At 52.0% G+C, this 27,931-nt stretch overlaps 9 protein-coding genes and 2 non-coding genes across 11 annotated transcripts; 5 read left to right on the forward strand and 6 right to left on the reverse strand.

Moving 5' to 3' along the window:
* Window positions 1–590: 590 nt before the first annotated feature.
* Window positions 591–2,054, forward strand: BJY04DRAFT_218988 (uncharacterized protein; the record flags this gene model as incomplete). The annotated part of the gene is made up of 1 exon (XM_073716447.1): window positions 591–2,054. One exon carries the CDS (start codon window positions 591–593, stop codon window positions 2,052–2,054), a length of 1,464 nt encoding a protein of 487 aa, XP_073570331.1.
* A 7,808-nt stretch (window positions 2,055–9,862) lies between these two features.
* BJY04DRAFT_218990 (uncharacterized protein) lies at window positions 9,863–10,671 on the forward strand (the record flags this gene model as incomplete). Its single annotated transcript, XM_073716448.1, has 3 exons — window positions 9,863–10,346; window positions 10,434–10,569; window positions 10,620–10,671. 3 exons carry the CDS (start codon window positions 9,863–9,865, stop codon window positions 10,669–10,671), a joined length of 672 nt encoding a protein of 223 aa, XP_073570332.1.
* BJY04DRAFT_71352 (uncharacterized protein) lies at window positions 10,602–12,348 on the reverse strand. Its single transcript, XM_073720919.1, has 5 exons — window positions 12,057–12,348; window positions 11,896–12,000; window positions 11,597–11,812; window positions 11,404–11,546; window positions 10,602–11,311 (listed from the first exon to the last, which is right to left on the reverse strand). The coding sequence occupies exons 1-5, from the start codon at window positions 12,216–12,218 to the stop codon at window positions 10,801–10,803; spliced, it is 1,137 nt and encodes a 378-aa protein (XP_073570333.1). The 5' UTR covers window positions 12,219–12,348; the 3' UTR covers window positions 10,602–10,800.
* A 412-nt stretch (window positions 12,349–12,760) lies between these two features.
* BJY04DRAFT_228193 (amino acid/polyamine transporter I) lies at window positions 12,761–15,337 on the forward strand (the record flags this gene model as incomplete). The annotated part of the gene is made up of 9 exons (XM_073718786.1): window positions 12,761–13,246; window positions 13,346–13,416; window positions 13,476–13,499; window positions 13,555–13,644; window positions 13,688–13,770; window positions 13,821–14,218; window positions 14,292–14,621; window positions 14,699–14,935; window positions 15,047–15,337. The coding sequence occupies exons 1-9, from the start codon at window positions 13,115–13,117 to the stop codon at window positions 15,335–15,337; spliced, it is 1,656 nt and encodes a 551-aa protein (XP_073570334.1). The 5' UTR covers window positions 12,761–13,114.
* Window positions 15,338–16,108: 771 nt separating this feature from the next.
* sit2 (putative siderochrome-iron transporter) lies at window positions 16,109–18,014 on the reverse strand (the record flags this gene model as incomplete). The annotated part of the gene is made up of 3 exons (XM_073716449.1): window positions 16,109–17,043; window positions 17,091–17,704; window positions 17,758–18,014. 3 exons carry the CDS (start codon window positions 18,012–18,014, stop codon window positions 16,109–16,111), a joined length of 1,806 nt encoding a protein of 601 aa, XP_073570335.1.
* A 1,443-nt stretch (window positions 18,015–19,457) lies between these two features.
* BJY04DRAFT_t96 lies at window positions 19,458–19,560 on the reverse strand. Its single transcript has one exon. It is a non-coding gene; the product is annotated as a tRNA-Met (tRNA).
* Window positions 19,561–20,151: 591 nt separating this feature from the next.
* BJY04DRAFT_207970 (putative C6 transcription factor) lies at window positions 20,152–22,417 on the forward strand (the record flags this gene model as incomplete). Its single annotated transcript, XM_073713925.1, has 5 exons — window positions 20,152–20,595; window positions 20,641–21,006; window positions 21,053–21,387; window positions 21,433–21,783; window positions 21,826–22,417. The coding sequence occupies 5 exons, from the start codon at window positions 20,152–20,154 to the stop codon at window positions 22,415–22,417; spliced, it is 2,088 nt and encodes a 695-aa protein (XP_073570336.1).
* Window positions 22,418–22,821: 404 nt separating this feature from the next.
* BJY04DRAFT_71390 (uncharacterized protein) lies at window positions 22,822–24,660 on the forward strand. Its single transcript, XM_073720920.1, has 2 exons — window positions 22,822–23,648; window positions 23,762–24,660. The coding sequence occupies exons 1-2, from the start codon at window positions 23,135–23,137 to the stop codon at window positions 24,124–24,126; spliced, it is 879 nt and encodes a 292-aa protein (XP_073570337.1). The 5' UTR covers window positions 22,822–23,134; the 3' UTR covers window positions 24,127–24,660.
* BJY04DRAFT_218996 (uncharacterized protein) lies at window positions 24,626–25,109 on the reverse strand (the record flags this gene model as incomplete). Its single annotated transcript, XM_073716450.1, has 3 exons — window positions 24,626–24,816; window positions 24,880–24,991; window positions 25,050–25,109. 3 exons carry the CDS (start codon window positions 25,107–25,109, stop codon window positions 24,626–24,628), a joined length of 363 nt encoding a protein of 120 aa, XP_073570338.1.
* Window positions 25,110–25,292: 183 nt separating this feature from the next.
* BJY04DRAFT_t95 lies at window positions 25,293–25,363 on the reverse strand. Its single transcript has one exon. It is a non-coding gene; the product is annotated as a tRNA-Gly (tRNA).
* A 157-nt stretch (window positions 25,364–25,520) lies between these two features.
* On the reverse strand, window positions 25,521–27,313 carry BJY04DRAFT_207971 (Zn(II)2Cys6 transcription factor; the record flags this gene model as incomplete). Its single annotated transcript, XM_073713926.1, has 5 exons — window positions 25,521–25,874; window positions 25,917–26,004; window positions 26,069–26,343; window positions 26,389–26,988; window positions 27,044–27,313. 5 exons carry the CDS (start codon window positions 27,311–27,313, stop codon window positions 25,521–25,523), a joined length of 1,587 nt encoding a protein of 528 aa, XP_073570339.1.
* Window positions 27,314–27,931: the final 618 nt, after the last annotated feature.

A 27,931-nucleotide genomic window follows, 5' to 3' on the forward strand; every position in this document is an offset into this window, starting at 1 on the left:
TTCCCCTCTCCTTCCCTTCTCCTTCCCTTCTCCTTCCCTTCCCAGTCAACGGTAATGTGGATAAAATGTGCCATATAATAGCTGCCAAAGAGTAGTCATACAACCCCGGGCATTTTAGACGTTGGCTGGCAAGCCATCCCCGGCTCATTTCGCCCGCGCTTGGGGTTTGTCCTACCCTGCGCTGGTAATGATTCTGGCGTTGACCTTCTGTGCGAGCCACAGAATAGCATGATCTGCATGGTGGTAATCTTCTACCGATGGTTAACCGCCCACTCTTGCTCATGTTGCATTCTGCGGTTGTTACTGACGGAAACTTGTCGTACTCGTCGGTAGCGCAAAGCCGTACATGCCTGGGATTACCTGGTAGGTTGACGGAGCGGTGATATAGTAGCGGAGTCGGGAGTCTGCACCAGTCGCTGTACTCCGTACCGACTATAGTGAGGCGTCAGTGGGAGCCATCGGGTAACGTACTTGGGTACCCGCGCATCTCCCAAACGGAGGTAGCAAACTTACAGATGGTTGCAACCTAGTATTGCCACTATCAATCACTTTGTTGGTTGAGCGGAAGATGACTGGGTAAGTCCGCGGACATGAGTTCTCTATACCCATTCAAGCCGTACGTGCTCACCCCGCTGGATCACTACATGGTTCCAGCTGTGATCTTGAGGACCATATCCTTCAAACCTCACAGTCATGCCAAAGCAATTGCACGGCTTGCTCAAGCTCTTGAAGCTCTTACCGAGCACTTTCCCTACCTCAGTGGTAATATCGTTCCCTCCAAGCAACTAGCCAGCAAGACCAACGTTTTCGAGGTCCAGCCTGCCACTGCGGAGTTTCTTGTGGAGTTGCCCATGCTGCAAGTGAAGGAACACAGTCGACGTATATCCGAGATCGTCACTGGTCAGCCACCACTCTCGTCGTCGATCAATTACGACTCGATCTTCAGGAACGACGAGTTCCTACTCTTCCCACGATCCATGGTTATGACCGACTTCAGTCCCCTGCTGCGAATGCAGGTGAACCTCATCCAAAGTATTCTTATCCTAACCATTGCTGTAAACCACAGGGCAATGGACGGAATAGGGACTAGTATTATATATCAGATGCTTGCCAACTTCTGTCAGACACCAAGACTCATCCCTGACGCAGTCCAGCTCCACCCAACGACTGCCTATCAGACATCGTGTCGCAAGAACATTTTCTCGATGATTGCCAACCACCGAAAGGACTGGCTCCGGTCTACCAATTCCCGAGGCACCAGGAGAAATCCTACATGCGTGAGCCCTGAGACAGACACAACCTTCATTGAGAGCAAGGTCCAAGTGGACAATCGGACGGTCCATCAACTGAGGCATGCTTGCGCCCGCTATATCCCGGATATTCCGGAGGAACAGACATCAATACCTACACTGAATGAGACCATTACAGCATTACTCTGGCTCTGTCGAGCACGGAGTCTATCCAGAATTGCCTGCTCCTCCTCTTCCTCCCGACGGGACAATCCAAGCTGCAGTCAGGGGAAAACCGACTTCCACTTCTGCTCGCTCATTGACCTACGCACCCGAGAGCTTTGCCCACCCATCCCACGCAGCTATGTCGGCAACGCATTCTTCCTAGTCAGCACCACCTGCAAGCTGCCCGATGGCGTCGAAACTACATCACCAAGCGACTCGATCAAACTAGTTGCGTACCTTGTACGCGAGCTCCAGCGCAATGTCGAGCTCGCTGACGAGAACTACATTGGCGCGTTCTTTGCCAAGTGTGCTTCAGAGGTCGCATGGGTCTCTACTCTACCGGGCTTCGACTTTGCCGTCAGTAACATTCGGCATCTGCGGCTGGCAACACTGGACTTTGGTGAGCAATTAGGCCGGTCGGTGGATGGTGGCGACTCGCGCGCTTTGATGGTGTCTCGGGCTGCATGGATTTTGCCTTCGCGCAATGGAGAGCTTGATGCGCCTTACGAGATCCGCGTGTGTCTGGAGGCAGAGGAGATGGCAGCCTTCTTGAAGGATCCGCTTTTACAGGAGGCCATTAGTGGGCACTTAGGCTTGTAGGCTTGACACGACGTTGGCGGGTGATTAGCTTTGTATTGGAAAATTGACATTCGCTGTTGTTGTAGTCTTATTATACTCTGTTACACGTTAGTCTGCGCTGGAGATACTCACAAGGATATGTAAAAGACTTACTTACTCCGAGATTTGCCAAATCCACGGGCCTTGCATTACAGACATTCTTGGGAGCGGGTTTACAGATATTGGAAGGAAACTCTACCTAGGTATGCTAAACGGTTTAGCCAAGCCCCTAGATATGCCCTGGATGCTAGACTACTCGGCCATTCAAAGCGGTTGAATGACCTTTGCCTTCGTGGCGGACGTTGATCACGGTTTGGCACACAGCCAACATTGTCTCTGTGGTACTAGGCGAGGTCCACTCTTCCGCCGTCAGCCATACTCGGCGAATACTAGAAGGAATTGCCGTTGATTTTGGTGCTTATATGCATGTATCAGGGGAACCATGATGATCTGGAGGAGGGCGTTAAGTGCCCCTGGATGAAATACGTTACCAGACCCGTGGGAGGCCTTATGGAGTACTCTTACATCTGCAGTAGCCACTCCGCTTGCTGTTCGTGCCGCCAGAAGAGTTTGATAAGAGGGATCAAGGTCAAATCCGTAATTTCGATACTGCTCATAAAAGACGGCAGCCTCGACATCTACTCCGATCTCCTGCATCTGCGGTGTATTGTATGCCTCATGCACTTTGAAAGGTAATCATGATTTGCTTTGGTGGCTCTCCAAGGACAATCGGAGGTGTCTCGGTAGCGAACACGAATCTGCCCCTGGCAGATTTCCTTCCAGTGATCCCCGTCCAGCGCACAAGGCCAGAAGCCGCCTCAAGCACTTTGATGCTGTCGGAGGAAGAATTGCGTCTCAATCCCGCGATCATCCTCGGGGACGACCAAGGGGGCGCCCAGCTTGATTTCGCGCATCTCATAGGCCGCAATCGTCCGCGGGCCCTGTGAAAGCTGCTTGATAGCTTCGACAGTGATGACCAGCATCCCCGGTGCTGGAAATAGAATCGTGCCATTCACCTGTCGTAAATCAGCTGATGCATTTTTGGGGAGAGGAGGCAGCATCTCACCTTATGATCCGCAATCTATGGGTGCTCCGAAAGTCTCAAGAAGTTCCCCCAGCGCGCTTCAAGCGGGTTCCAGTCCGCAGCCACTTCACCGAGAAGACTGCTCCTAGGCACCATGCGTAAGCGTGTATTCTTGCTATCTTGACTTTTGTGGAAGTAGCTGCGAGTATGGTCCCACAGGTAGGTAAGTAGGTCGGGCAATAAGACCTTACTATTGTTATTATTCTCCTGCCCCTCAAGATTCACCCTAATTATATTAGGGGCTTTCCCAAGGCACCAGAGCTGGGTATCCATCCTAGAAAGCCCCCGCTGCAAAGTTGGCAGATAATCCATGGTCTGCCCATTAGCGGCTAGCATATCTTGGATTGGACTGCGGAGGGTACTGTGTGGACCAAGCTCGAGACAAATCTCTATGTTCATACTCTCGTAATCCCTATCTTCTCGCTCGACACACAGCTGCTGAAAGGCCTGTGCGAAGCGCACCGGTGATATGAGATTGTTCGCCCACTAAGATGCCTGCAGCAGCAGCAACTGGATGGCCTGTCAGGCTCGAGACCATCGTTGGTCCAATCAACTTCCTTGATCCTGGCTCGGTTGCGCCGATAGAAGTTGCGTAGCCTTCAGAAACCCCATAAAGCTGTGCTGAGTGGTAGTGGATACCGACTATTCGAAGCTTATGTGTAAAGTCACCATTGCGATCAATCGCAGCCTTGAGATTATCAATCTCCGGCTCCTCTCCTAGGATGGTGACACTAGATGTGCCGTTATAACAAGTAATACTAAGGGGCTGCCCAGTAGTCGGGCGTGTGAGGTACGACGCTGCCTCTGTAGGGCCGAGTCCAACAGCTAGCATAGCTTCAGGGATTTTACATGTCTTCGCCGCGGATGATGCATAGATGCCGCGATAGTAGGCAATCCTCCAGGCACTGCGAGCAGATATCGCCCCACAACAATATCTAATACACAGGCAGTTGGATTAGCATGGTGGCACGTTTTCTCCGAGCAAAGAAGGAGAAGTGATGGGAAGAGCCAGAGACAGAATACAATCAATGAGAGGGGAGGGGGGGGGTGAGGGGGTTTTCTTACGCCGCAGGAGTCTCCCCTGAAGAATGACTAACCACGGCTCTGGGCCTGATTTGAAAGCAGCCAACAAGTCAACCGAGGCCATCTGTAGGACCGTACAGATGATATGGCCAAGCAATGGCTCGTGAAGACGGCTGGCTGCTGGTGGCTTCAGGAGCTCCGCCATGAGAGACCATTCGCAGTCAATGGATAAAAGATAGCTCTCTGCCTCGAGGTGGCGACGAAAAACGGCATAATGCTGCAGCTCTTTACCCATCTGTGGCCACTGGTAGTCTTGTCCGTTGAATACAAATAAAATCTCAGGATTAGTGGAGGAGAGGCGTGGAGGCGACATAAACATGGCAAGGTCAAGCAAACGCGCTTCTGGACCGGTGACTACACAGGCTCGCCATGGCAGCCAAGTGCGACGTTTTATCAACGTATACGACAAGGCGTTAAAGAGTCCTGTCAAGTCTGTCTCAGGAGCGCTGGCCTTGATGTACGTATTATAGCCAAGCCACAAGGGATCAACCTTGGGGAAATGGCTCGCGCTGTTGCTTGGTGGCGGCCATAAAGTACTATCTCACTTTTGCCTGTGCAGCCTCTAACTACCACACTCAATGATTCGAAAGTAGGTGGTATATCAGGAGGGGCGTCATAGTTTCCCTGGCAAGCTTGTTGGACTAGCTGCCTGAGAGCTCGGCGTAGTAGCTTGCCTGTTCGTGTTTTGGGGATAATTCCATGACTCTGAACCACGCCGCCTAGGGTTGCGACGTGACTAAAGTTCTCCCTGACGGTCGTGTTGACAGTGTTCCAAAGCTCTTGAGACGGTCTCGCAGGGAGGTCATACGGTTCACCCACTGGTTCAACAAAAGCGAATAGAATCTGACCCCTGATCTCGTCAGGCATGCCTACAACGCAAACCTCTGCTATCTCGGGACAAGTGTATACGATGCTCTCTATCTCACTGGAACTCACGCGGCGACCTGCGATCTTGATGATATCGTCCCTTCGACTGGTGGTAGAAAGACGGCCATTGCAGGCACGCACGGCTAGATCGCCGGTGTCAAACCACCTCCTTTCGAATCTAGCCAGATATCATACCCCGGTATATTGAACCCTGGAACAGCCCGCGAGTCTTTATTGATTAGCGCTTTCTTATCGGCCATCGGCGCAGTTGTCCGCAGTGGTCTCGGTAGCAACGAAATCTCCGACAGGCCCCATAAATCAAGAATACAGGCTTCAGGCGCTAAACATCATGACAGTAGATCCCAATAGACTGAGTTCAATGCTGGGGCGTTGACCTCCCCCCCAAGGGCTATAGTCTTGAGGTGCTGAAGCCCACCGCAGGAGTTTACCGTCCTGCAAGCCTCGAGTTCAGGGTCAGCCTGTCGCAGCATGCGAAGCAGCGTAGAAGGCACAAGCAGGTGGTTGACCTGGTAGTCTCGAAGCATCTCCCACAGATTGCTCGAGGCCCGATCATCCCTCTGCAGCCTACTCTCAACAGGATGGTTGTACCGCCACCAAGTAGGGGACCGTAGATCGTATAGATGTAACCGGCAGCCCAGCCAAGGTCGAAGATAGGGCAAAACTCCTCCTCTTGCGCCGAGACTTTAAGAGCGTGTTGCATGAAATTAAGAATCCCAGCAGCATATCCACCAGCCGTATGAAGAACTCCCTTTGGCACCCCAGTTGACCCGCTCGAGTGAGGGATAAACAAGAGATCAGTGCCTTTCACTGTAACAGCGGAAGCAGTGAGCCTCCTAGCCCTTGCGTCGCGTAATATGTCTTGCCTGCAAAAATGTCTGGGCTTCTGATCATTGGCATCCAGTCCGAGCTGGGATCTTTCCTAGACCATAACTGTTCTGGGTTCGTGGCCACTTTTCACAGTTGCACTCTTCACCAGATTGTAATATAAAATTAGCTTTGCCTTCCTAACGCTACCCGACGTGGTCATGATCGCTCTGGGTAACGTAGCCTTAATGCGCTGCGCAAGTGGGTTGGTTTTGAACCTTCCAAAGACTATTGAATGAACCGCCCAAGTCGCGCAGCTGCAAGAGCCGCGAAGAAAGCCGCCGGAATCATAGGCACTGCTTTTGCAATCATACTGTTAGTTGATACTGATTCAAGCCACATGGTGCATGGTCCAACGAAAGGGGAGTCACTTACTGTAAACGAGTACCACATCTGATTTGCCTACCTCCTTCTCGCGCAGAACCCCCGCGAGCGTTTCCACGTCATCCAGCAATTGTCGGTATGTATATTGTGCCCCTTCAGCCCTGTGGCTTGAGAGTCCCATATCAGCGCAATGTTCTCGCCTCTGCCCTGCTGAAAATGGCGGTCTATGCAATTGTAAGTAACCGAAACCTCGCCAATGGTTCCAGCTGAAGCTACTTTGCAAGTCTGCTTCATAGCAGTACAGGGCCCGTGACGGGTCCTTATGCCAGTACAGTTGCTTAGCATTGTCTAACCAGAATGTCTCTGGGCTGGAAGAGGCGTGATGCATGCCTTTGACCGACTGCACGAGGAACGCGGTGTGGGCAAAGGCGCAAAACATAGCCGAAGTAAAAGAACAATAAGAATCGCCTTTGTTTAAGTGATTACGAGAGGCTACTCAAGTATGGAGTTATTTCATAAAAGGCAATTCAAGAACTAAAGCCCAACACGACATAGGCAGGGCCTGGAGGTCGCGATACCCCCGAAACGAGCCCACGTTTAAGCCAACGCCTATTCAGGAGAAATCCTCGTCTGACCTATGTTTACGGGTGTGCAACGCTGCGCTACGTCAGATGGTTGCACACCGAGTTGGTGATAAATTGGCTTGTACAAATCAACCGGGCTGATGCTTCGGCCGGTGACGAACGATACATCTGGTCCACATACAGCCCAACGATATTCATGGCTTGTAGTATACATTTATCAGCTACTGACATAGTATATGTCAGCCATTCTCAGGTTCGGTAAATATGTCCTGGTACAGCGATGTTCTTGGTTATAAATCTCAGCGCAAAAACGGGAAGACGTGAGGTACAACCGTACACCTGTGACACCCCAGCTGCGAGAATTAGGGTCATGAGACTCTACGCGCCGATGCAAACTCATAGGGTACAAGATCTGAGAATGCAGATGAGGAAATGAAAACAGGGAAATGGTAGAATAATACCAGGCTGGCTACACGCACGTAGGCTACTAAGGAGCAGTCGTCTCTATCACGTACTAATCTCCAAGATTCAGACCAGGACCAGGAATCTCTCTGTTTGCGCACGGTGTGCTGTACCATAAAGCGCTTGTGCTGATTTACTCCGCTCTACCTATCAATGCCAAATCGTCGCCTCTCCTCTAGAATCCAGTCAAGGGAAGCGCCCCCGGGGGTCTAACCTCATGAAATCGAAAGTGAACTACCGGTCGTCGCAGCTTACAGAGCACCATTAGAATTATCTGCACTGTTAGCGATTCAGATCAGAGAACTTGTGCAAGAAAAGCAGCGAGAGGGTTGACATGTCAACGGTGTGGAGACGCTCTGTAGGACAACCCGAGGCAGTCTTCCTGGTACAAACATGCCGATGCGGAGGGACTCCTTGATGCAGGCGGTCCTTGGGGGAGGGGTTGGGCCAGCATATCTGGGCAGGAGAGATATAACTTTCATCAAGTGGTGGTGAAAACGTAGGGGATATTCAAATTTCTTCAGACCGAGAAGGGAAGGAAAGTCATTTATCTCGACGCTCGAGCTTCACGGCATTGAGGGCATGGATAAGGTCAGACTTGATATTTGCATTGTTCAAAATATAATACACCGCCGGGCTAAGAATGGAGGACAGTCCGTCAAAGATGACTGTGTGGGTAATCAGAGCCTGCTTCATCTTATAGTGTTCGAGGCAGCTTTCTGCATACCAAACCATATTTAGCTGTTGCTCATAAGACAGGTGTTGTATATATGTTTCTGAAAGCTCGCGCGGCTTTAGCCCTAAGATTAAGAATATGGGCTAAGCCTGTCAGAAACGCATTCAATATATAGCGGAACCACAGCCGGTATCGCCAGTCAGGTACGGTCTCAAGCTCTGTCTCAATTGCTTGATTTTATCTGCAAGCATAAAGATCTTTACGCGTATCACAAGCTCTAGCATGAATGCCGCTGTTCTCGAGAATGTATAGATTAGGAGACGACGGCACTCTTGATGCCGCGAGATATGAATCTCGGAAAAGGCCATATGTCGTGTGTTAGAGGCGTTATAGAAAGTTGCATCCTTTTGGAACGAGGAGGTTTGCCTGTCTTGTAAAACTCGGGGTCACTGATATCATGAGAGCACTTGCATCTAGGTCCAGAGCTATGTTAGCCAGGTTTTGTCTTAATCTCACAAAGAGTCGCCCACTGGGCCCCTTATGCAGTCTCTCAAATATCTCTTCTGCGTGTCCAGCCTTGGTCATGCCGCTATAGCCAGTAATCGGACAGTGGTGCCTCTGGTGGGCCGCGGAAGTCTCTAACAGGGTGGAAGTGGACTCTGTAAATTTGGAGTAACAGTTGATGTACCGAGAGGAACCCAGCCAGAAGGACAATGAAGGTGACCAGTGGGCTCCGGCCATCGAGCCCTAGTATTGTGGGCATAGTGACCAATTAATCATGAACTGAGTCTGGTGCACAATGACTCAAACTAGCACGGGGGAACAAAAGAGATGGTATGCATTTGTTGCTCTCGCTCTGGCAACGGTTTAACCCGACGCGCTGGGCAATCTTGCGGTCTTAAAGCTTCACTGGAAATCCCAGTGTGTCATGTACTGCGATGAGTCGTGCAGATGCGGGCTCAACGGCAGGCTGTATAACCCTAACACGGCTAGCACCTTGTGTACTTGAATGTTGGAAAGTGAGAGATTTTTGCTGGTAGCCAAAGACTGTAGCTGCATACATGTATCTAGCCGGAGTGTAGAATGTGTACGATAGTGCTGTGGCTTTGACCCATAGAACCGGCATTGTCTGGAGAAGGGATCGTAGGATCGTCAGCGCGCGATGGATAAAGGTACGGGAATATGGAGTACTGTGACTCACAGTCTATCTTGCGGTTGAATATGGACGGTTCTAGCTATAGCCGCTAGACCATTTCCTTGTGTCTCGTCACACCTTAGAAGCTCTGGTCGCTATGCCGATGAATGCCTTGGGCAAGTCTTGAATGGGTTACAGCTCCCGGTCCTGGCTCACGGACCACTTTCTTGGGTTCAGGGGTTCTACTCTGGTTGGACGAGCGTAAGCCTTAGCTCATACCCTGCAGAAGCTACCTGTTCGCTACCAGACAGCTTAGTTGCTTGCTTTTTAGTAAGACGGGAGCACAAACTGCCGGCTGGTGTGCTGTCTAGAGCTGTAAAGTCTACGGCTGCAGCTTAGAGTTACACCAAAGAGGGGTCAAGCAATAGAAAAAAGGAAATTGTGAAGATCATCAGTCCACATGTACTACCTGAATGTCGGTAGATCTCCCATTACGTTGATCCTTTGTCTATCTACCCAGTATCAGTACTCCGTGACCGACACTCAATAATCTACTGTAACCTTACACTGTACCTCAAATACCTCATTTCTCCCCCATAGTCCTTTCTATCCCTGTCACTTTTTCTTTTGTACTCTGTACTCCCGACAACCAGACCATAATTCCCCGTATACACCCACCCAGCCCACGCCATGTCCTCATCCCCACGCTTCCAATTGAAACCCGCCACAGGAATCGACTTCCCCTCCCTAATCGACCTCCTCTGGACCTCCTTCGAGTCCCCTCTTCAAGGCATCCTCCGCCTTTTCTTCCCTATCCTGGACAATGACCACCCGCGCAGTCTACAGACCTGCATCGATGGCCAACTCGAGGAGTACCGTACGAACCAGCCGCAGTTGATGTGGGTTAAGGTCGTCGACATGCAGGAGAACGAGAGGATCGTGGCTGGTGCAAAGTGGTTTTTTTACGATAGGGATCCGCATGGACGGACTCATTCTTCAGAGCAGGGTGAGAATAGCGACAAGGATAAACATGAAGTCGCAAATGCAAATGCAGATGAAGAAACCCACCTTGTGGCGGATTGGTACCCCGAGGGCATAGCACGGGAGTTTGCGACTGAGGCAGCGAGACAGTTCGAGAGGCCCAGGGAGGTTATGGCGAGGGGGGCGCATGCTTGTGAGTTTATTGCTCTCCCAAACGACCTCATATCCACAGGCATCCAGACTCATTGAGACAAAGCACTAACCCACTATCTCGCCCTAGTCCTCCACATAGCCTACACCCACCCATCCTACCGAAACCGCGGCCTCGCGCACCTCTTCCTAGACTGGGGTCTACGGATCGCCGACGAACGGGGTCTAGAGTGCTGGCTCGACGCCTCCGATATGGGGGCGCCCCTGTATGAGAAGTTTGGGTTTCGGAGGATCTTGAAGAACCTCGTCAACCCAGTTCCAAGGGAGAATCTGACCCAGGAGGAGAGGAGAGAGTGGATGGCTTGTGAGGAGACGATACTGCCAATTGCGTATACGGTCATGTGGAGGCCGAAGGGGGGTGTTTTTGTTGAGGGGGAGACGAGGGTGCCCTCAATGGATTAAGTCGTGCTGTCTCTATATTCATAATGAATCATATCTCATCGCCGATCAGCTCCAACCCTCTCCCCCGTAACAATAAACGTCCTCGTCTCCCTAATCTCTCCACTCGGACACGACAGAATCCCTTCATCAATCTCTCCATTCGAACTTGAGCTCCTTGCAAGACCGCCCGTGACAGTTGTCTTTGTTCCCGCGAACGGAACACTCTCCATCTCGATCTCGTGCCCGACTTCCTCATTTCGATTCGCCGATCTTCCTCCAGAGAGGATGTACTTCGATCGAGAGCCGCGACTGTAACTATGGCTGTGGCTGTGGCTGTGCGTGTTGTTACTGCTGCTCAGCGTGTACCGCGATATCCCATCGAGCCTCATCCCGCTGGACTGCAGTTGTCGGAGAACAGGCACGAACTGTGGCGTGCTGGCTGTGACGACGCTGAGGCAGAGTGCTAACTGTGTGCAGATTGTTGCTGGCCATGTGGAGGAGGTCGGGTCTGCCGAGTTGGTGGTTTGATGGAGGAGGATTATGAGGGCGAGGAGGGTAGCGGGGACGCTGTAATGATGGAACATTCCAAGGTTAGTCTTTACCTCTGCTGTTGTCGATATCGCATCATATACTCTGATCTAAAGAGATAGGAAACTCACACAACCCTGAACAGAAAAACCGCCAACAGGTTAAACTTCCTCTCCCAGGACGTCTGCACCCGAACCATCATCACAACCGCCTGCGCGATGATCGCGATCTCGACTACAATCATCGACGTCGCGAGGTAGGTGAACCACGCTTCCTAGTCTCGTCAGCTTAACCTACACCGTACTTCATCGGTCGAGTTCATACCCGATCAAAACACCTATCGTGGAGATACTCCCACTGCCTCGGCCGACACTGAAACGCAGACCCCAAAACACCCACCACGCTCACAACAATAACCGCGATCTGCAGTATTCCGAACGCGCGCTGACTCTGCGACGCGATGTATTGCAGGAAGCGGAGGAGAGAGAGTTGCGAGAACCCGATGCCGATGATATACAGCAGTGTCGCGGCGTACTGGGCCTGACTACACTGTCAATACGAATATCCACAATGCAAACGGAGAATGAAAGACACGAGGTAAGCTTCAGCCTAAGCTTACATACCTTGAGCAGATCAGCGATCTGATCGTCGCTAAGCTGGGCGATGGGGCTTCCGTAGCCGTTGCTCACGGTTATGGAGATGGCGATTGCCTGGCCGATGGAGAAGATCTATCCGTCTGTTATATTGATTGTGGGTTTGTTGCTCCTGGAAGATATAGACTCACCATCGCCAACAGGGCGTAGTAGTCGTCTTGAAAGAAGGTGCGGAATTTCCACCATTTTGTCGCCAGGCGCGCGAGTGTCCCCAGGATCAGGGTCACCATGAAGAACCGCGTCAGCACGATCACGGCGGGGGCATGGCTGTCTGGTGGGTATCTCGTCGTCATGATGGGTGAATGAGACAGGCACGTCGTCGCGAGACTGAGACAATTATCGCAACTATTATATGGATGAGCGCAAACCTACCTTCATTCAAGTCTCAACTGTTCATCTCCCAGCTTGACTTGTTCCGCACGTGCCTCCTTCTCAAGCTCGCTGCTCGAGGCTCGAGCAGCGCTTTGTCCCCAAATTTGAGCAGAGAAAGGAGAAATCGGCACCGGCCATCCGGTGGCTTTGATCGCGAGCAAGATCGAGCGACGGAATCCGTATGGGCGGTTCTGGCGTGGGATCTGCAGTGGGCGTCCCTCGTTGTCGACTCCTACTGGCGGGTTGGGGTTTTGACTGCAGGCTAGTGCGATAGTGCCTTTTGCCAACTATTGGGCTGGCGTTGCTTTTTGTGTGTCTTTGTCTTGACGAGTCGATCAGGCTATCGTCTGTTGTGTGATCTTCAGACCTGTCTGTCGCTTCGTGGGTTGGTATCCCAACTGATTTTGCAGACCAACCTGATAGTTCGGCTCTTCTTTGCTTTTGCCTTTTCTTCAGCGAGCTCTACCGATGTGCGTGACAGTTTACTATCTTCCCGTTCTGTACTTGCTGCCTAGTTGGTTTGCAGCGAAGATGCCGACTTGAACTGCTGGATCCAACCCCGGACACAGAGACAGTGACCCCGGCGAGTACAGTGCAACCCACCTTATTCCATCGAGTCCCTCCGCAATCCAATCGGAGATAATGGGATCTTAATAATCTGCTCATTGACGTTGTCTATTCACTCATTCAACGCTCTGTCCAACCCGACTTCTTTGCTTTTTCTTATATCCTTTGGCCTACCGAGCCCAGTGCGCTGTCTGTCTGCTGCCTCATTCATTTCCTAAAATCATCATCACCTCTTTCTCTCATATTCACTATGATGGCGCACACGAACTCAAGGAGAGCTGTATACAGCGACTCTAAGGAGAAGGAGCGCGATGGCTCCAGGAAGTCAGTCAGCTCCGATGATGTGTATCTGGCGCGGTTGGGGAAGAAGCCTGTTCTTCGCGTAAGTCAGCAAGCAGTAGGAGGGAAAGCTCGTGTTTTCCTAAGACTGAGAAGGTGGATTTGGTTCGGCAATGAACTGACGTATTTTCTTCATTGAAAGCGCAACTTCGGCATGCTGTCGGTGCTCGGGTTTAGTTGTACGATTCTGGTGACTTGGGAGGGAATTGCTTGGTGAGATAATAACCTTCAGCTGAATACAGAAGGGCGAGAGGGTACTGACAGGTCTATAGCTTGTTTATCCAGCCGTTGTTCAAGTTTGTCTCTCCTGTTTCTGGTATACTATGATATGCAAGACTGACAATACAGCAGCGGCGGTCCAGCCGGAGCCATATACGGCTTCATCTTCGTCTGGATAGGCACCGCATGCGTCTTTGCAGTCTTATCAGAGCTAGCCTCAATGTATGCTTCCCACCTCTCTCCCAGCCTATCTAACTATCACCAGGGCACCCACCTCCGGCGGCCAATACCACTGGGTCGCAATGCTCGCACCCCCCTCCAGCACTAAATTCCTCAGCTATCTCTGCGGTACCTACCCCTCCACCCCGCCGAATCCGATCCCTAACCAACAAACACAGGCTGGCTCACCCTCATCGGCTGGCAAGCAACCTTCGCAACAGCCTGCTACCTCGACGGCACCATGATCCAAGGCCTCGCAGTCCTCACGAACCCCGCTTACGTCCCCGCATACTGGCACGCAACAATGTACTACTGGGCAGTCGTCGCATTCGGCGTGGGGATCAACGTTGTCGGCCGAAATGTCCTCCCGCGCTTTGAGGGATTGATTCTTGTCGTGCATATACTAGGCTTCTTCGCCGTGCTGATTCCGCTCCTTTCACTCGCGGAGTTTGGCGACGCGAAGACGGTCTTTACTGAATTCAACAACGAGGGCGGGTGGCCGACGCAGGGACTCAGTGTGATGGTGGGACTAACGGGGAGTATTTTCGCTTTTGCGGGTGGTGATGCCGCTGTTCATGTTGGTCTCTAGATTTCCTTTCTCTCCTATCCCTTCTTATTCCAACACAGACGCTGATTTGTGGCGGATTCAGATGTCCGAAGAAATAACCCACGCAACCACCGCCGTTCCGCGCTCCATCCTCCTCAGCGTGCTAATCAACGGCTCCCTGGGCTTCGCGATGCTCCTCGCCTTCCTCTTCTGCCTCGGCGATCTTGACCGCGCTCTGGCCTCGCCAACCGGATACCCATTCATGGAAGTCTTTCTCTCCGGAACCGGCTCCCGCGGCGGCGCAGCCGCAATGGCCGCCATCGTTGTTACAGTATGCATCTGCTCCGCGACAGGGATGCTAGCTGCAGCGTCGAGACAGTTCTGGGCGTTTTCGAGAGATAGAGGCGTGCCGGGGTGGAGGGTTTGGAGTCAGGTGAGCACATACACACACGACACGATACACCCAGCATAGGTACGAAGAAGAACGACGGAGGTTAATGTGGAGGACAGGTAAACCCCCAAACCGCAATTCCAACCTATGCCGTCGCCGTAACAACGACCATCGCCTCGCTACTCGCGCTCATCCCACTCGGCTCGTCCATCGCGTTCAACCAGCTCTGCGCGATGTCGATCTCGGGTTTGAATCTTAGCTATATCCTCGTTGCGAGTTTGCTTCTTTGGCGCCGTACGACGGGTGCGATCTCCCATTCGAATCCGTCTTCGCGTCCTTCTTCGCTCGTTACGGCGGTTTCTCCAACTTCTCCAACTGTCACTACTGCCGCAGGCCCAGTCCCAGGGGCTACCTATGCCTTTCCAGATCCCACCAAACCTCAACTACACGCTCAATCTAAACCGCAGCCAGAAAAAAACCTAGTCTGGGGCCCCTTCCACATCCCCGGTCTCTGGGGGGTAACCATCAACATCCTCGCAATCCTCTACGCGCTCATCGCCGTCTTCTTCAGCTTCTGGCCGATGGTTACCCCCGTGACCGTGCAGACGATGAATTTCAGTGTTGTGGGCACAGTGGGCGTGCTAGTTCTGAGTGTGGTGTATTATTTCCTTGTTGCGAGGGGCGTTTATGGGGGGCCTGTTGTTGAGGTTGATTCGTCTAGTCTTGGTGGTTTGGTTGGTGGAGGAAGAGGGAGGTAACACTGAGTTCTGGGTCTGGCGAGGATGAGCATGAGATAGATAGGGTGGATTGAGTTAGGGAGGCTGTATATAGAGTCTGAAGCTGCAGTGGTAAAAGAAAAGGGATGGTTATGGGAGTTAGGTGGGTACAAAGTGATACCTACGTAGTATTTAACTACATATTGCTTAATTTAATTGAACTGACCTTAATGGGGTTGGTAGTGTAGATCTAGATCTAGATGTAGAGCTCGATCTTACTGAATCCTAGACTTACTTTTTGAGTTGTCAGGCAGGCAGGCAGGCAGGCAGGAGTCCTATGATACCCAAGGGAAGTATATGATCTGCTATCTAGGAAGGCTCGGGGTTGAACTTCCATCTATCACGCGGACCTGTTGAAAAAGTCGAGGAAAAGAGACAACATGATAGTGAGAGAATCTGGTTTGCTCAGGTCAGAGCCTTGGTTCTTGTCGTTTTGTCATAAATAGCTAGCTAAGCTTGCTATTGTCGAGCGTTGCTGTAGGGCATGCCTCCCTGCGAAATTAGTGTCTTTAGAGGTAGTGGACCACCATGAGCTCGACATTGCACACTTTCACAACTACAGCTACGACAACCACTACATCAAGTCAAAAATAGACAAAGACAGAATCAATTGGGTATAAGTAAACTAAACTAATCCAAGCTTTTTGAGTCTACTCCTCTCCATTCATCACCTCCTTCATCCGCACAAATCAACGCAATCCACCCATTAAAAATTACCTAAACTTTATAACCACCAAAAGCATCTCAACTCATCTAGATCATAACACCCTTGTTCTGCTTCTTGTCGACGTTGTAGTTCTTCCAGACTGCAATGCAAGGGAGACCAAGGACAAGCAGGCAGGTAGCCGCGATAGACCCGTACATTTGGCTGCGGCCCCAGGCGTAGTTGATGGCGTCGCGCTCGACGCTACCGACCGGGTATTGCATCTGCGTCAGGTATCCGCCGAGGTTGATCGCGTCAGCTTGAGAGACAAGGTCTGCGGGAAGACGGGATCGGACAGCATCAACCCAGGTGTTGTTGTAGATGGCAGCGCCGACGGCTTGCCCGATGGCTCCGCCCAAGCTGGAGAACAGACCGAGGAGGGAGAGCATCATGGGGACACCTTCTCTGTCGGCGGCGCCCATGACGGCCATATCCTGGCCGATGACGACGGTGCCGCCACCGAACGCGATGAAGATTTGGCACATGACGATGTAGCCGATTTCGGAGTGCTGGCCGCGGAAGTGGATCATGAGGCCGGCGCCGAGGATCATCAGGGGCAGGCCGAAGAGGAGACAGGCGAACTTGAAGTGCTTGGTCCAGCGGACGTAGAGGCCGAAGACGACGCCCCAGAAGCAGGAGCCGATGTTATAGATCTGGAGCATGTAGCCGGCGTTGGAGACGCTGAGGTCGTAGACGACGATGCAGAAGTTGTAGAAGTACAGGTCCCAGCAGTAGAAGGCGAAGAAGGACAGGGCGGACATGCAGCAGGCTCCGAGGACGGTGCGCTCTTTGAGGAGTCGGTAGTCGATGAACATGACGCGGGCACCCCATTTCTCCCAGGCGGCGAACACGAAGAGGAGGACGAAACCGACGACAACCATGGCGATGAAGGTGGCATCCTCGTACTGTGCTCTTCCTTGACCCGCCAAGCTAAAGGGGAGAAGGAGGAGGATCCAGGCAGCCATCAGGAGGAAAGCGCCGATCACTAAATAGTTAGCAGCGAACATGAAAAATGAGAGATGGTCGACTTACGGTCAAACTCATGGATGTAATGAACAATGGACTGCATCACGGTTCGACCGCTGGGCTCATGGCGGTACAGACCCATTTTCTCGGCCTTTTTCTGGTAGAACTTGAAGACGACGGCGAGCGGGAGGAACGCAACAGTGTTGATGATCGCAAAAGCGCCATGGGCCCAGCGCCAGTTGGCGACCTCCAGGAAGCTCTGACCGGCCAGAGGACCGGTAAAGGCAGTGCAGATGAAGGGGGTCTGCGAAAAGGCGAACACGAAGGCTCGGTTGCGCATGCCTGAAGTATCGGCCATGAAGACATCCATGATCAGGAAGAGCGCACCGTATCCGACCCAGAACAGGACGTATCCAGCGGCATAGGAGTCGGGGCCGTTGCAGGCAGCGACAATGATCAGGCCGACAATGTAGACACTGAGGAAGATGAGGAAACCCTCAGAACGACCCCAGATGTTGAGGATCTTGGCGATAGGCAGCTTGAGCACACCACCGATGACACCGTAGAGGATACTGGCGGTTGCGATTTGGGGAGCGGACGAGAAGTTGGCGTAGGCGTTGTTGATGACGGTACCACTGACGGAAGACTGGAGAGCGAGCAGGAAGAAGCAAACCCAGATCCTGAAGGAATCATTAGTCGCGATAGTTAACGAATCTTCCTTCGACAAACTCACCAAGCGTAGGTGGCATAGACGGCCTTCTTGTTCCACACCAGGGCGGCAGCTTCGGCCTTTTGCACACCAAGGTGAGCATCGCGAGTGACCTGGTCGGGGTTCTGCTCGATTTCTTTCTCATTCCGAGCGAAAAGATCGAGATCGGACGAGTCGCTGTCCTGGATGACCCTGTTTTCAGGTTCCTTGGGCTCACTGGGGTGAGACTCAGCCGGGGCGCCGCGATCGGCGCGGGGGATAATTTTATCCAAAATGGCCATGGTGGAGACCAGGGGGCACCGAGCAGGTCAGGTGCAGGGTGTAAAGGGATGAAAGAAGGATGAAGGAACAATAGGCAGAAAGAAGGAAGAAAGAGAGAGATAATTGAGGGAGAAGAAAGTCTATATAGGTAGCGGACAGGGAGGGCAGTTCCGGACGAGAGCCGGAGCCTGGGGCGACAGCAAAATGTAACCAAAGCTGGAGTGGAAAAGATCAAGCGCACTTTGCGCACCTCCAGAGCAAACTGGCCAATGGCATTGTGCTCGGATCAGATAAGCCGATGGGCCCCTGCAATCCCCTGCAATCTGATCAGATAACTGGCCTGTTGCCCACTGTTGGTGCTCTGCCATTGGCCAGCATGACTCTGTTAGCTCCTCTGGGCTGTTGGAAATTTCTTCTTTTCTTCTAGTCCGCAGTGGATCCTGCATCGGCTTCCCCGGTGCGCTGTTGTTGCTGCAACAGTGCAAACATCCCTGCGCTTTCGAGTTGCCCCAGACCGTCGACATCACCATTGCGCAGGTGCAGGTGCAGGTGCCGGTGCAGGTGCGCTGCAGGGCGCAGGGTGCACAGATGCCTCAGGAGCAACTCTCCTGGTTTTTCTCTCTGTCAGTCATTCAGTTCTAAATCCCTCATCCTGCGCAAGTGGGGTGAATCCGTCAACACCACGTTTCTCGCAGCTACCGGCCGTTGACTAGCGGTCATCCATCATATGGTTCATCCTTGGCATGACTTGACTGACTCGGAGTAAGTATTCAGTGGCAAGCCGACCTTTCCATTTCTTCATCATGAATCATAGCTGCAACAGTACAACATCAATGAATCATCTACTGGTGAACTGGTGATCAGAACAGACCTTGAAACTTGACGCGCAATGAAAACATCTCACAGCTGATGAACTCCAGCTGTCTCGGACTTGACCGGCTCTGAAGGAACTGTGGCTTGTGGCTTGCGGCTTGAAAAATTCTGCCCGGCTAGACTGAGTAGACTCTGCAGCAACTCGGATCCTGGGCGCCCAGCTGCTTAATTATTGGTAGCGATGGATAGCTGGAGTTGCATATGGATTATGGAGTAGACTCTGACTGACATGAGGTCGGGATGTACGGAAGTTGGTAGCACCATCGTGAGAAAAACTCCGCCCGGCTGACTCGGCTCCGATGGCGTGACTGCAGCTAGCGGTATAGCAGCACGATTGCATGTTGTAGCAGTACACTAACTATCTCGTACTACGTATGTCGATGAACCTGAGTATCTCAGTATGTTGTCGACAGGTGGACCGAGTTCGGTGGTTGGTCTGCGCTACTGCAGCTGCACTCCAGCCGCCCAGCGTCGCGTGTCCAGGGTCTCGGTCCACGAACCGATATGGGTTGGCTGTCGGTTATCAAGCCGGATCTAGGCGAGATAATCTCCTGGGCGTGCATGGCAAAATAAAGAGGAGAAAAAAGAAATGCTTCCAACGAGAATCGAACTCGTGCTTGCGGATTGCCAGATCCTTTAGATGGGAACTGTCAGATTATGAGACCGCCGTACTAACCACTATACTATGGAAACTTGTTGAGATGCTAGCTTTTTCTTTGCAATTATATCCTATCAGTTGGTACGCAGACCAGTCTCTAGAATCTCATGATGCACTAAGCGCTCGCTGTGTGGAAACAACATTAGATGGTCATATATTAATTTAGAGCACATATACTGATGCTCATAGGATTAGTTCTCTATGAAGGAACAGTACGAGTCCGTCGGATTGCCCATTTCAAGTTGGAGACGCTCTACTAATTAGCATTTACCTCCACGTATCAGTACGAATATATATATATCCCTCGTGTCTGAACGGCGATGTATGGGGCAAATCTCGAACAGTTTGAAGAAGCATAGCAGTGGTATCCTACCCCTAACAGCGAGTTTTCTCTCTAGTATTATTGCGATGCAAAAAATACACGGTGCGTGGCCGTATGCTTGTCACCGTCCAGCTCCATCTCGATCAACCTAGACAATCCATAGGAATGCATGCATAAAACAGCTTACTCAGCATGTACTGCACACGCCATGCTCTTAACTCCAAGCTCGGACTTACCCCAGCTCTCAGCTCCGACAATCCCCCAACTGTCTCCGTGCGACTCAAGCGCCTCGGGGCACTGGATGATGGAGAATGTGAGCTCTGGTCCCAATATAGTTGACCAGCCTTCTCACCAGCTCGCATCTCCACAAGACTCCTGCCCCGAATCGCCCTTCCCTGCGAACGCCCTTCCGTTCCCGTCTCCGGCCAGGACCAATTCCACAGCCTCGACCTTCACCGTCCCAATCCCTCGAGCAGCAGCGCTTGACAGATCCTCCATCCAACCCCGCATTACTCGCGCCTGCGTCTACTGCCAGAAGAAAAAAACACGATGTGATGGCCGGAAACCGAGATGCGGCTTCTGCGAACGGTCGGGCACCGTGTGCACCTACACCAAGTCGAAGCGCGAAAACCAACAACTGCAGGTTCGGACACTGGAATCGAGGATAAGCGCATACGAGTCTCTGCTGGAGGAGATATTTGCCGGGAGTAGCGACGAAAGTCGCGAGTCGATTCAGGATGCTATACACGTGCGTTGCGCCAGTGTCACGCGGTCAAGAAACTGACTCTGGCAGAGGCATTTTCAAGCATCGCCCCAGTTCTTCGAGACCCTCCTTTCGGCCAATTCGCCCTTCAGGCAGCGTGTTTCCGAACAGAGACCCGGGTTATCGCTAAAGCGGATGCATCTAGCGTTCGAGTCGACCCAGCGAAACAATGCGCCGGAGCTGTCCGAGGCGCCGCCAATTCGTATCACCTCAATTCGGTATTGGACGTCACTGGTTGATGACGATGTTGCCAGTCACCTCTTGTCGCTATACTTCACGTGGGAGAATCCAACCTGGCAGCTGGTCGATCAGACCATGTTCGTCAACGATTTACAGCACGGTCGCGCGAGGTTTTGCTCATCTCTCCTCGTCCATACACTTTTATTCTATGGCTGCGTAAGTACTAAGCTGTTTTCTACGAGCCGCCCCTAAACCAGCCTAGAGCTTCTCATTCAACTTGAATCGCATTACCGATCGACGGGAGGAAAAGGTTCTCGGCGAGAAACTATACGCCGCTATACAGCGACTGTGGGCCCAGGAAAGGGAAACCTCGGATCTCCCGACGATGCAGTCCTGCATCTTGATCGGTCTGTTGTGCTGCACCTTTGGCATTGACAAGATCGGCACACAGTATATAATGCGTGGAGCTGAATTAAGCGATCGGTTGAACATTCATAATGAAAACTGTGCATACTTCTTCTGGGATGTTGATGATAACGGAACCGCTTTATCCACCTGTCAGAAACTAGTATCCTGGGCTGTCTTTGATATTCAGGCGTAAGGAACGTTCTCGCTAGTATTGCCTATTGCTAACCCCCATAGGCTAGCTTGCCAGGTTTATAGAAAACAACCTCCATTCGAGGGCCCTCCGTCTGTACAGTTGACCCAGGAAGAAGCAGCAATCATGGATGAGGGTCCGGTGTGGTACCCGTATCCTTTCCAGACGCCGATCTCGCAGCCTTTCTTCTACACGGCATCGTGGATTCGAAGCGAACTAGTTGTGATCGTCAATGACATCGCCCGCTTCGCTCTTAGATTCCCTGGCCCAGCACTGAACGACGAGGACTGGAAATACGGGAACAGCCTCTACCAAAGACTCCTCGGCTGGAACACGAAGCTGCCATGGAGCGTGCTCCCTCGGCATAACACCACTCCACACGTTATATGCTTACAGTCCGTTCTCCACCCCTATCCCGAGCCATACTGACTGGTTAGTATGTACTACCAATCTACGGTGGCATCTCTATGCGAGATCTTCCTCTCAAACCGCAGCCACCCCTCACAACCCTCCTACCGCTTTGATCCCGAATCCGCCAAATCGCACGCCCTAGACTCAATCGGCACTCTCGTCCTCCTCTTCAAACAGAGCCACGGCTGGAAATCCATTCCGATCGTCATGCTCCACTACTTCTGCCTAGCCGGCATCCACGCCGTCTCCCGGCTCCGCCCGGGCGAAATGAAATGGTGCCTCGTCCTCGAAAGCTCCGTCGTGGGTCTTTGGCACATGAGTCTCGGCTGGGGCCGTCTCTGCAAGGCGTTTCTGCGCACCATCCATCTGGTGATCACGGCTAGCAATCTAGACCCGTCGCTTGTCCCGCCTAAGGTGAATGCAATTTTCGAGCAGATCAGCGGGAATATGTGGACGGACATCGATACGTCGGCTCTCGCGGCGGATTATACGGTGCATTATGCGGAGCAGCGAGAGGGAGAGGGAGAGGAGGGAAGGTCAAGATCCGGGGTGCAGACGCTGCAGGAGCTTATTACGAGTATGGAGCGGGTTTCGGTTTCGCGAGGGGCTGCGGGCTGAGATACTACTCGAGTTTCAGTCCGTCGCATTATCGAATCTTGAACAGTCTTTCCGTGAGTGCCGGAACTGGTATGGAGTATGGTTTGCTTGAGTGCGCCATACTTGCCTCCCTGGCTGCATACCATAGCGACCCGCGCCATCAGCGTGCAGCAGGTTCGCTTGCTACCTGCCTATGCAATATGCGAACAGTATTTCCGCTACATGTCCAATATACGAAGGACATTAGCGGATACCTATCGTCGATGCACGAGCCGGCTCCGTAATTGTCGGGGTGGGATTCAGAATGGGGCTTGAACTCAAGCGCAAACACCACAAACCTAGTCGGGCCAGGGCGGCTACGCAGAGGTACCTAATGCATGTTTAGAATTGAAGAAACAAGAAATCCCTATGCTCTATATGAAAAGGTACCTAGATAGTTATCTTCCCCACGCCGTGCGTTGGTCACATGAAGGCCAGGTCAGCTCATATCTAGCAGTGCTAGATATCTTTGCTCTGCATTCTTGATTCTGCCAGGGCCTTTTGGATTCCCATCGATTGGTGTCGCTCCAGTCATAGAGAGAGCTCTTGCCGGTCGAGTCTAGAAGTTGACAGGAAGGAGCACTGGTCACGTGATGGAGGAAGTTGACTGTCAATCCAAGGCTGATCTGCTTTCCTCTTTCCTCTCTTCTCATTCTTCTGAGGCTTAAATTACTTGCATGGGTCTTCAGCAGTGCATCAATGCCTTCAATTAATCCATGCACCTGCAACAGGCTCAACCGCCCACTCCAAACCTACCATGCACTCCAAAATCAGCGGCGAACAGGTACAACCACCTACCTGCGCCGCTTCTCCAAACATCCAAACCCTCTCTATAAAACCATACCCCCCCTCCCCCCTTTCAAGATCCCTAATCAATCAAATCACAACTCCACCTCCATTCCCCCGTTCAAGGACCCTAATGCACCACCTGTCCCTCCGCTAAAGGACCCCATTCCCCCAAACCGCCCCCGTTTCAAGGACCCTAACCCACCACCACCACCCCGTCCAAAGAACCCCAAATCACTAAAGAAACCGAATCCACCAACCCCCCAAACAACCGCCTTCCAAGAAACCTTCTCCCTCCCCATCACAAACACCGCCCTACTCTCCGAAGCCCTCACCGTCCCAGGAACCAAATCCCTGGCGCTCCTCGGCAACATGATCCTGCAACTCGCCATGCATATTGAAGGGCACGACAGGCGCGCCAGTCCAGGTATGCCACCGTAACTTCCAACCTCACCTACTAAACTCTTATGGCATGCCGCCCGCATGCAACACCAGCCATTCCTAACATAAAGATACGATCCTGCTACTAACAAACCCCAGCGCAAATCAGCAGCGCGCGTATCAGCCGCATAAAACACACGAGCCTTGCGCGCCGCTACCAAGAGCTTGGTCTGGAGCGCTTTATCTGGGCGGATCCCTCGCTGTGGGGAGAGCTTTCGGATCGCCTGATGGTGGAGGTGGTGGAGGCGATTGTGGGTGCTTATTTTGAGGATCGCGGGAGGGATTTTAGGAGACTCGAGGAGGTTTTGGAGACTTTGGGGTTGGGGTGGCCGGAGTTGGAGGGGGAGAGTGTGATCTCGGTCTTAGAAGGGGGGAAGAAGGGAGAGGAAGGGGAGAGTGCAGGCTCAGTTTCAGTCTCAGTCTCAGAAGAAGGGCGAGGTGGCATTGAGCAGGCGAGCAGGTGAGGTGCGGATTGGAAGTCGTGTACCTTGTTTGTCGTTGTTGTTGTTTTTGGTGCAATGGGTGGGTTGATTTCTTCTGAGAGCGAGAACATAAAGCAGCTCCAGCTCTATCAGTACATTAAATACATAGTTATAGATATGATCATCGTGAGGAGGGTGAGGCCGTAGAAGAGGGTGTTGGAGCGCATGTTGGCGGTAGGAAAAATGGGTGTTCTTGGGCGAGAGGATTGAGATGTCGATGTGAAGGATGCTGGGATTGCTAGTGATGGCGTGTTCGAACGTGTGAGGAATGTCTCTGTATTTATACAATTTTAGTATCCTCAACAACATCCAAGCTCTAACCCTAGAGTAGGTAGTTCCCAACAACAACCTGGGCATTTCCCAACTCCAATCCATATCGGAAGATCACAGCCATAGCCATAGGCGATCATTACACCAAACCCCCCTCATTCCTCACCTCACCACCTAGATTACAATCCAATCCAATCCCATCCAATCGAATCTACTCCCTCAACCCAGCATAAGCCTGCAACGCCCCCATAAGCGCAACAACCACTCCATTCGGGGCAACCCCATGCTTAAAGTACCACCCGGAGCTCCCCCACATCACAGCCGTGAGGATCACCGCGATGGCCCTGTTAATCGGGTTGCGGAGCTGCTCCGGGGCGAGCGACCAGTTGTAGTTGAGTAATGCTGGATTTTATCAGTTTATCAATATACTATGTATACTCCTTGGATGTAGGAAAGGGATGCTACCGTTGACGATGAAGAATACACTACCCTGGTACCAGCCAACGCGGGCACAGCCGCTGTCAGCGCGTGGCAGGGTGCGGAATTGCGGGGAGGACTGCCAGTTTTTGGCGCCGAGCTGTGTAGTTTATTGGTTGTTGTTCAACTAACTTATGAGAGGGGACTGTGGTACGTACGGTGTGGCCGAGGGAGAGGAGGAGCCAGCCGATGCTGGTGGATTGGAGGGCGGTGGGCATGGTGGTGTAGTTGAGTGAGTGCAGTACAGATAGAATAAGAGTGTCGTGTACACTGTAGATAAAAGAGAGATCTCAGAGTGGTGTGATGTTGGACTGGATATATTGGAGCTATCCCCACTTTACTATGAACCGACAGCCTCGGCCCACATGGGAGGAATGCAAAAAAGAAATTGCTGATTGCAGTGCATCATCCGTGAATCGAACACGGGCCTCATCGATGGCAACGATGAATTCTACCACTAGACCAATGATGCTGGTCGATGTAATGCTGCTTGTTTTAATGCATTATAACCAAAGTATACTTTTATAGATACACAGCCCACTATACTCCGAAGAATCAATTCATTCATGGAATGATGGAATGATGCGCTGACCAAAATATTTACATTATATATCCAACTATCTAAAAGATTAAACATCCCCGAGAACCCTCCAAGCCCCCAGCACCCGCCCCCGAACAACCCCTGCTAATGGCCAAACCCGCCCTAACACCTTCAGCGCCCCAAGACTCAACGTAATCCTCGCTTTGAGCGCCCCTTGCTGTCCAGAGGTAGACGTAGAGCCAGAACCAACACCAATCATCCCCGCAACATGCACAATAACACACATCCCCAGAGCACACGTGAAGAACGGTGTCCGGCGGTGGATCGGACTAGGCAGGCTTGCGAGGGCGGAGAGGAGGTTTGCGGCGTGCAGGAGTTTGTGCGTGTGGAGGTTCTGCGTGTGTTGTGTAGTCTGCACTAAGCTATTTGTTGAAATGTCCCTCTGAGGGGGAGAAGTGTTTTGGAGACGGGTGCACGATGGTACAAACGGAGAATCGGAGTTGGGTATCGGTGTCCGGGTGAAGGTTGCAAAGCGGATGTCTGAATGTGGGTGGTGGAGGTGGATTAGAGCTCTATTATTATATGTATCTGCTGGTTAGAGCATAGGTTATGTGTATTGAGTGGGAGGAGACGAACAGGTATAGAATCATCTGTGCTTGAAAGACCATCTCGTCGTGGCTGGAGGTATCGTGGCTATCCGGGTGGAGGTGAGGAAGAGCTAGGATTGAGGACGTTATTTGAGCCTCGAGAATCTCAGCGGGAGATTCTGTATCCTCCTCGAGAGAGTGATTGAGGTCGAGGACGGCGCCGAGGGTCTTCACGGCGTTGATCCGGTGCGCGAATGTTGAGACGTTCTGCCCTAAGGCTATCTTTGATTGCATGTCGTTGAGGGTTTGTTCGGTCAGAGTTACCTGCTTTTTATCAGCTTATGTCCCATCTCCGCTGGTTAAACATACGCTGTCGTGAGTATACATTTTCTCAGAGCAGGGTAGTCGCACATCTGCTTGTTGACGATGTAGTCTAAATTGACTGTGCTCCTGGAAAGCAGATAATAGACCATCGACAACATACAGCTCCCAATATGTCCTCCGCCAGCTCTCCTTCAGCACGATATGACTGTAGGAATGTTCACTGGCAAAATTTGAAGTGTTCATTCCGATCTCGAGTGCAAGGTCAATTGCCAATTGTAGTAGTCGGTGAGAAGTCTCATCGTCACAGTGTGAATGGGTGACAATCGCCAGCAAAAGCAACGCCTGAACCCTGAATCCAGCTTGCAGTGTTGGATCGTTAAGAGAGCTAAATGCTGTCTGGCGAAAAGTGTCTTTCAATGATGGCTCGGGGTAGTAGTGGGCGCCAATGTAGCGCATGATGGCGATAAGATGTGAAGGTATTAAGTAGCAGATCTGGGTGTTGAGGGCTTTCCGGGGAATCATGATAGGATGCGATGGGTGGAAGTTCTGATAGTATAGCTGGATCATAGGGTCGTATGCCACGTCTGGTGTGACGAGTTCCAATGAGAGAGAAATGATAGCATTATCGTCTAGGTTGGGGATCTCCTGATCTTGCAGGTTAGTATCTTAACCAGTTGTGGCTCACTAAGGGGCATAGTACATCTATACTATCTTCTGACGAGAGAACGGCTTGTATCCAGTCAGGCAAAGCTTCAGTAGAATGGACAGCGCTGACCTCATCTACCGGATCAGACGGCGTGTTCTTGGTGCTTTTCTTGAAGCCCCTTCTCGATCGTACGTACTGACACTCAGTACTGGTTGTCTGACAGCGTGTGCAAACCGGCATCATAGCATCGCATTTCAGATGGCGGCGCCGGCAAGGAATGCACGCAACCGATGACGGTTTCGACGAAATGCTCTCTCCGTGCATGTCTGTGCATTGATCGGTACGGAGTAGATCGGGTGTTGTATTAGGTTCTGCAGTATCAAGTGAAATGCAAGACCCCTCTCTAGGATAATAGTAATCAGTGTATACCTACAGACTCTCCAGCACTGACAAGATATTTTCTCCCTCAACCACTCGCAAAGGATCCCCTGTCCCCGTCCCCGAGCTCCCCGAATCCCCGACTGATCTGATCCTCGGGCCGGCGATCATTATGTCAATGACAGGACAGTGGACCCCGAAGAAGGAATCCATTCCCGGAGAGTAGCATCCATTGATATTGTTTCTGAGTCAGCTTATCTGCAAGGGTGATTTACAGACCCCGGGAGTGGGGAATGGGGGGTTGGCGTAATCCGGGGACTACCCTGCGGCAGTGAAGGTCAGAGGAGGCTCTAATAGATAACCATGTTTCACGCGGATGGTGCCGAAGTCAGCACGATTTCATTGTTCTGCGTAACAATAGTCAGCAAGCATAACCCTGGCCTGAAGACTCAAGTACTACTGAGGGATTGTGGATCTGCGGGGATGTGGAGACCGGGGAGCCCGGTATGGTCGCCGATCAGGCTGACCTCGCTTAGAGGGGGATCTCTTAGAGGAGTAGAACAG

Source organism: Aspergillus karnatakaensis, assembly GCF_047715665.1.
Source record: "Aspergillus karnatakaensis strain CBS 102800 unplaced genomic scaffold BJY04scaffold_29, whole genome shotgun sequence".
NCBI classification, from domain to species: Eukaryota; Fungi; Ascomycota; class Eurotiomycetes; order Eurotiales; family Aspergillaceae; genus Aspergillus; species Aspergillus karnatakaensis.

Coding starts and splice junctions, on each gene's coding strand:
- BJY04DRAFT_71352 (XM_073720919.1), bottom strand. CDS start 12,218: ATGACGACGAGATACCCACCAGACAGCCATGCCCCCGCCGTGATCGTG. Junction 11,547..11,596: donor ACGATAGGTGTTTTGATCGG/GTATGAACTCGA, acceptor TGACGAGACTAG/GAAGCGTGGTTCACCTACCT. Junction 11,312..11,403: donor GTTTTTCTGTTCAGGGTTGT/GTGAGTTTCCTA, acceptor CCATCATTACAG/CGTCCCCGCTACCCTCCTCG.
- BJY04DRAFT_71390 (XM_073720920.1), top strand. CDS start 23,135: ATGCCTTCAATTAATCCATGCACCTGCAACAGGCTCAACCGCCCACTC. Junction 23,649..23,761: donor CGACAGGCGCGCCAGTCCAG/GTATGCCACCGT, acceptor AACAAACCCCAG/CGCAAATCAGCAGCGCGCGT.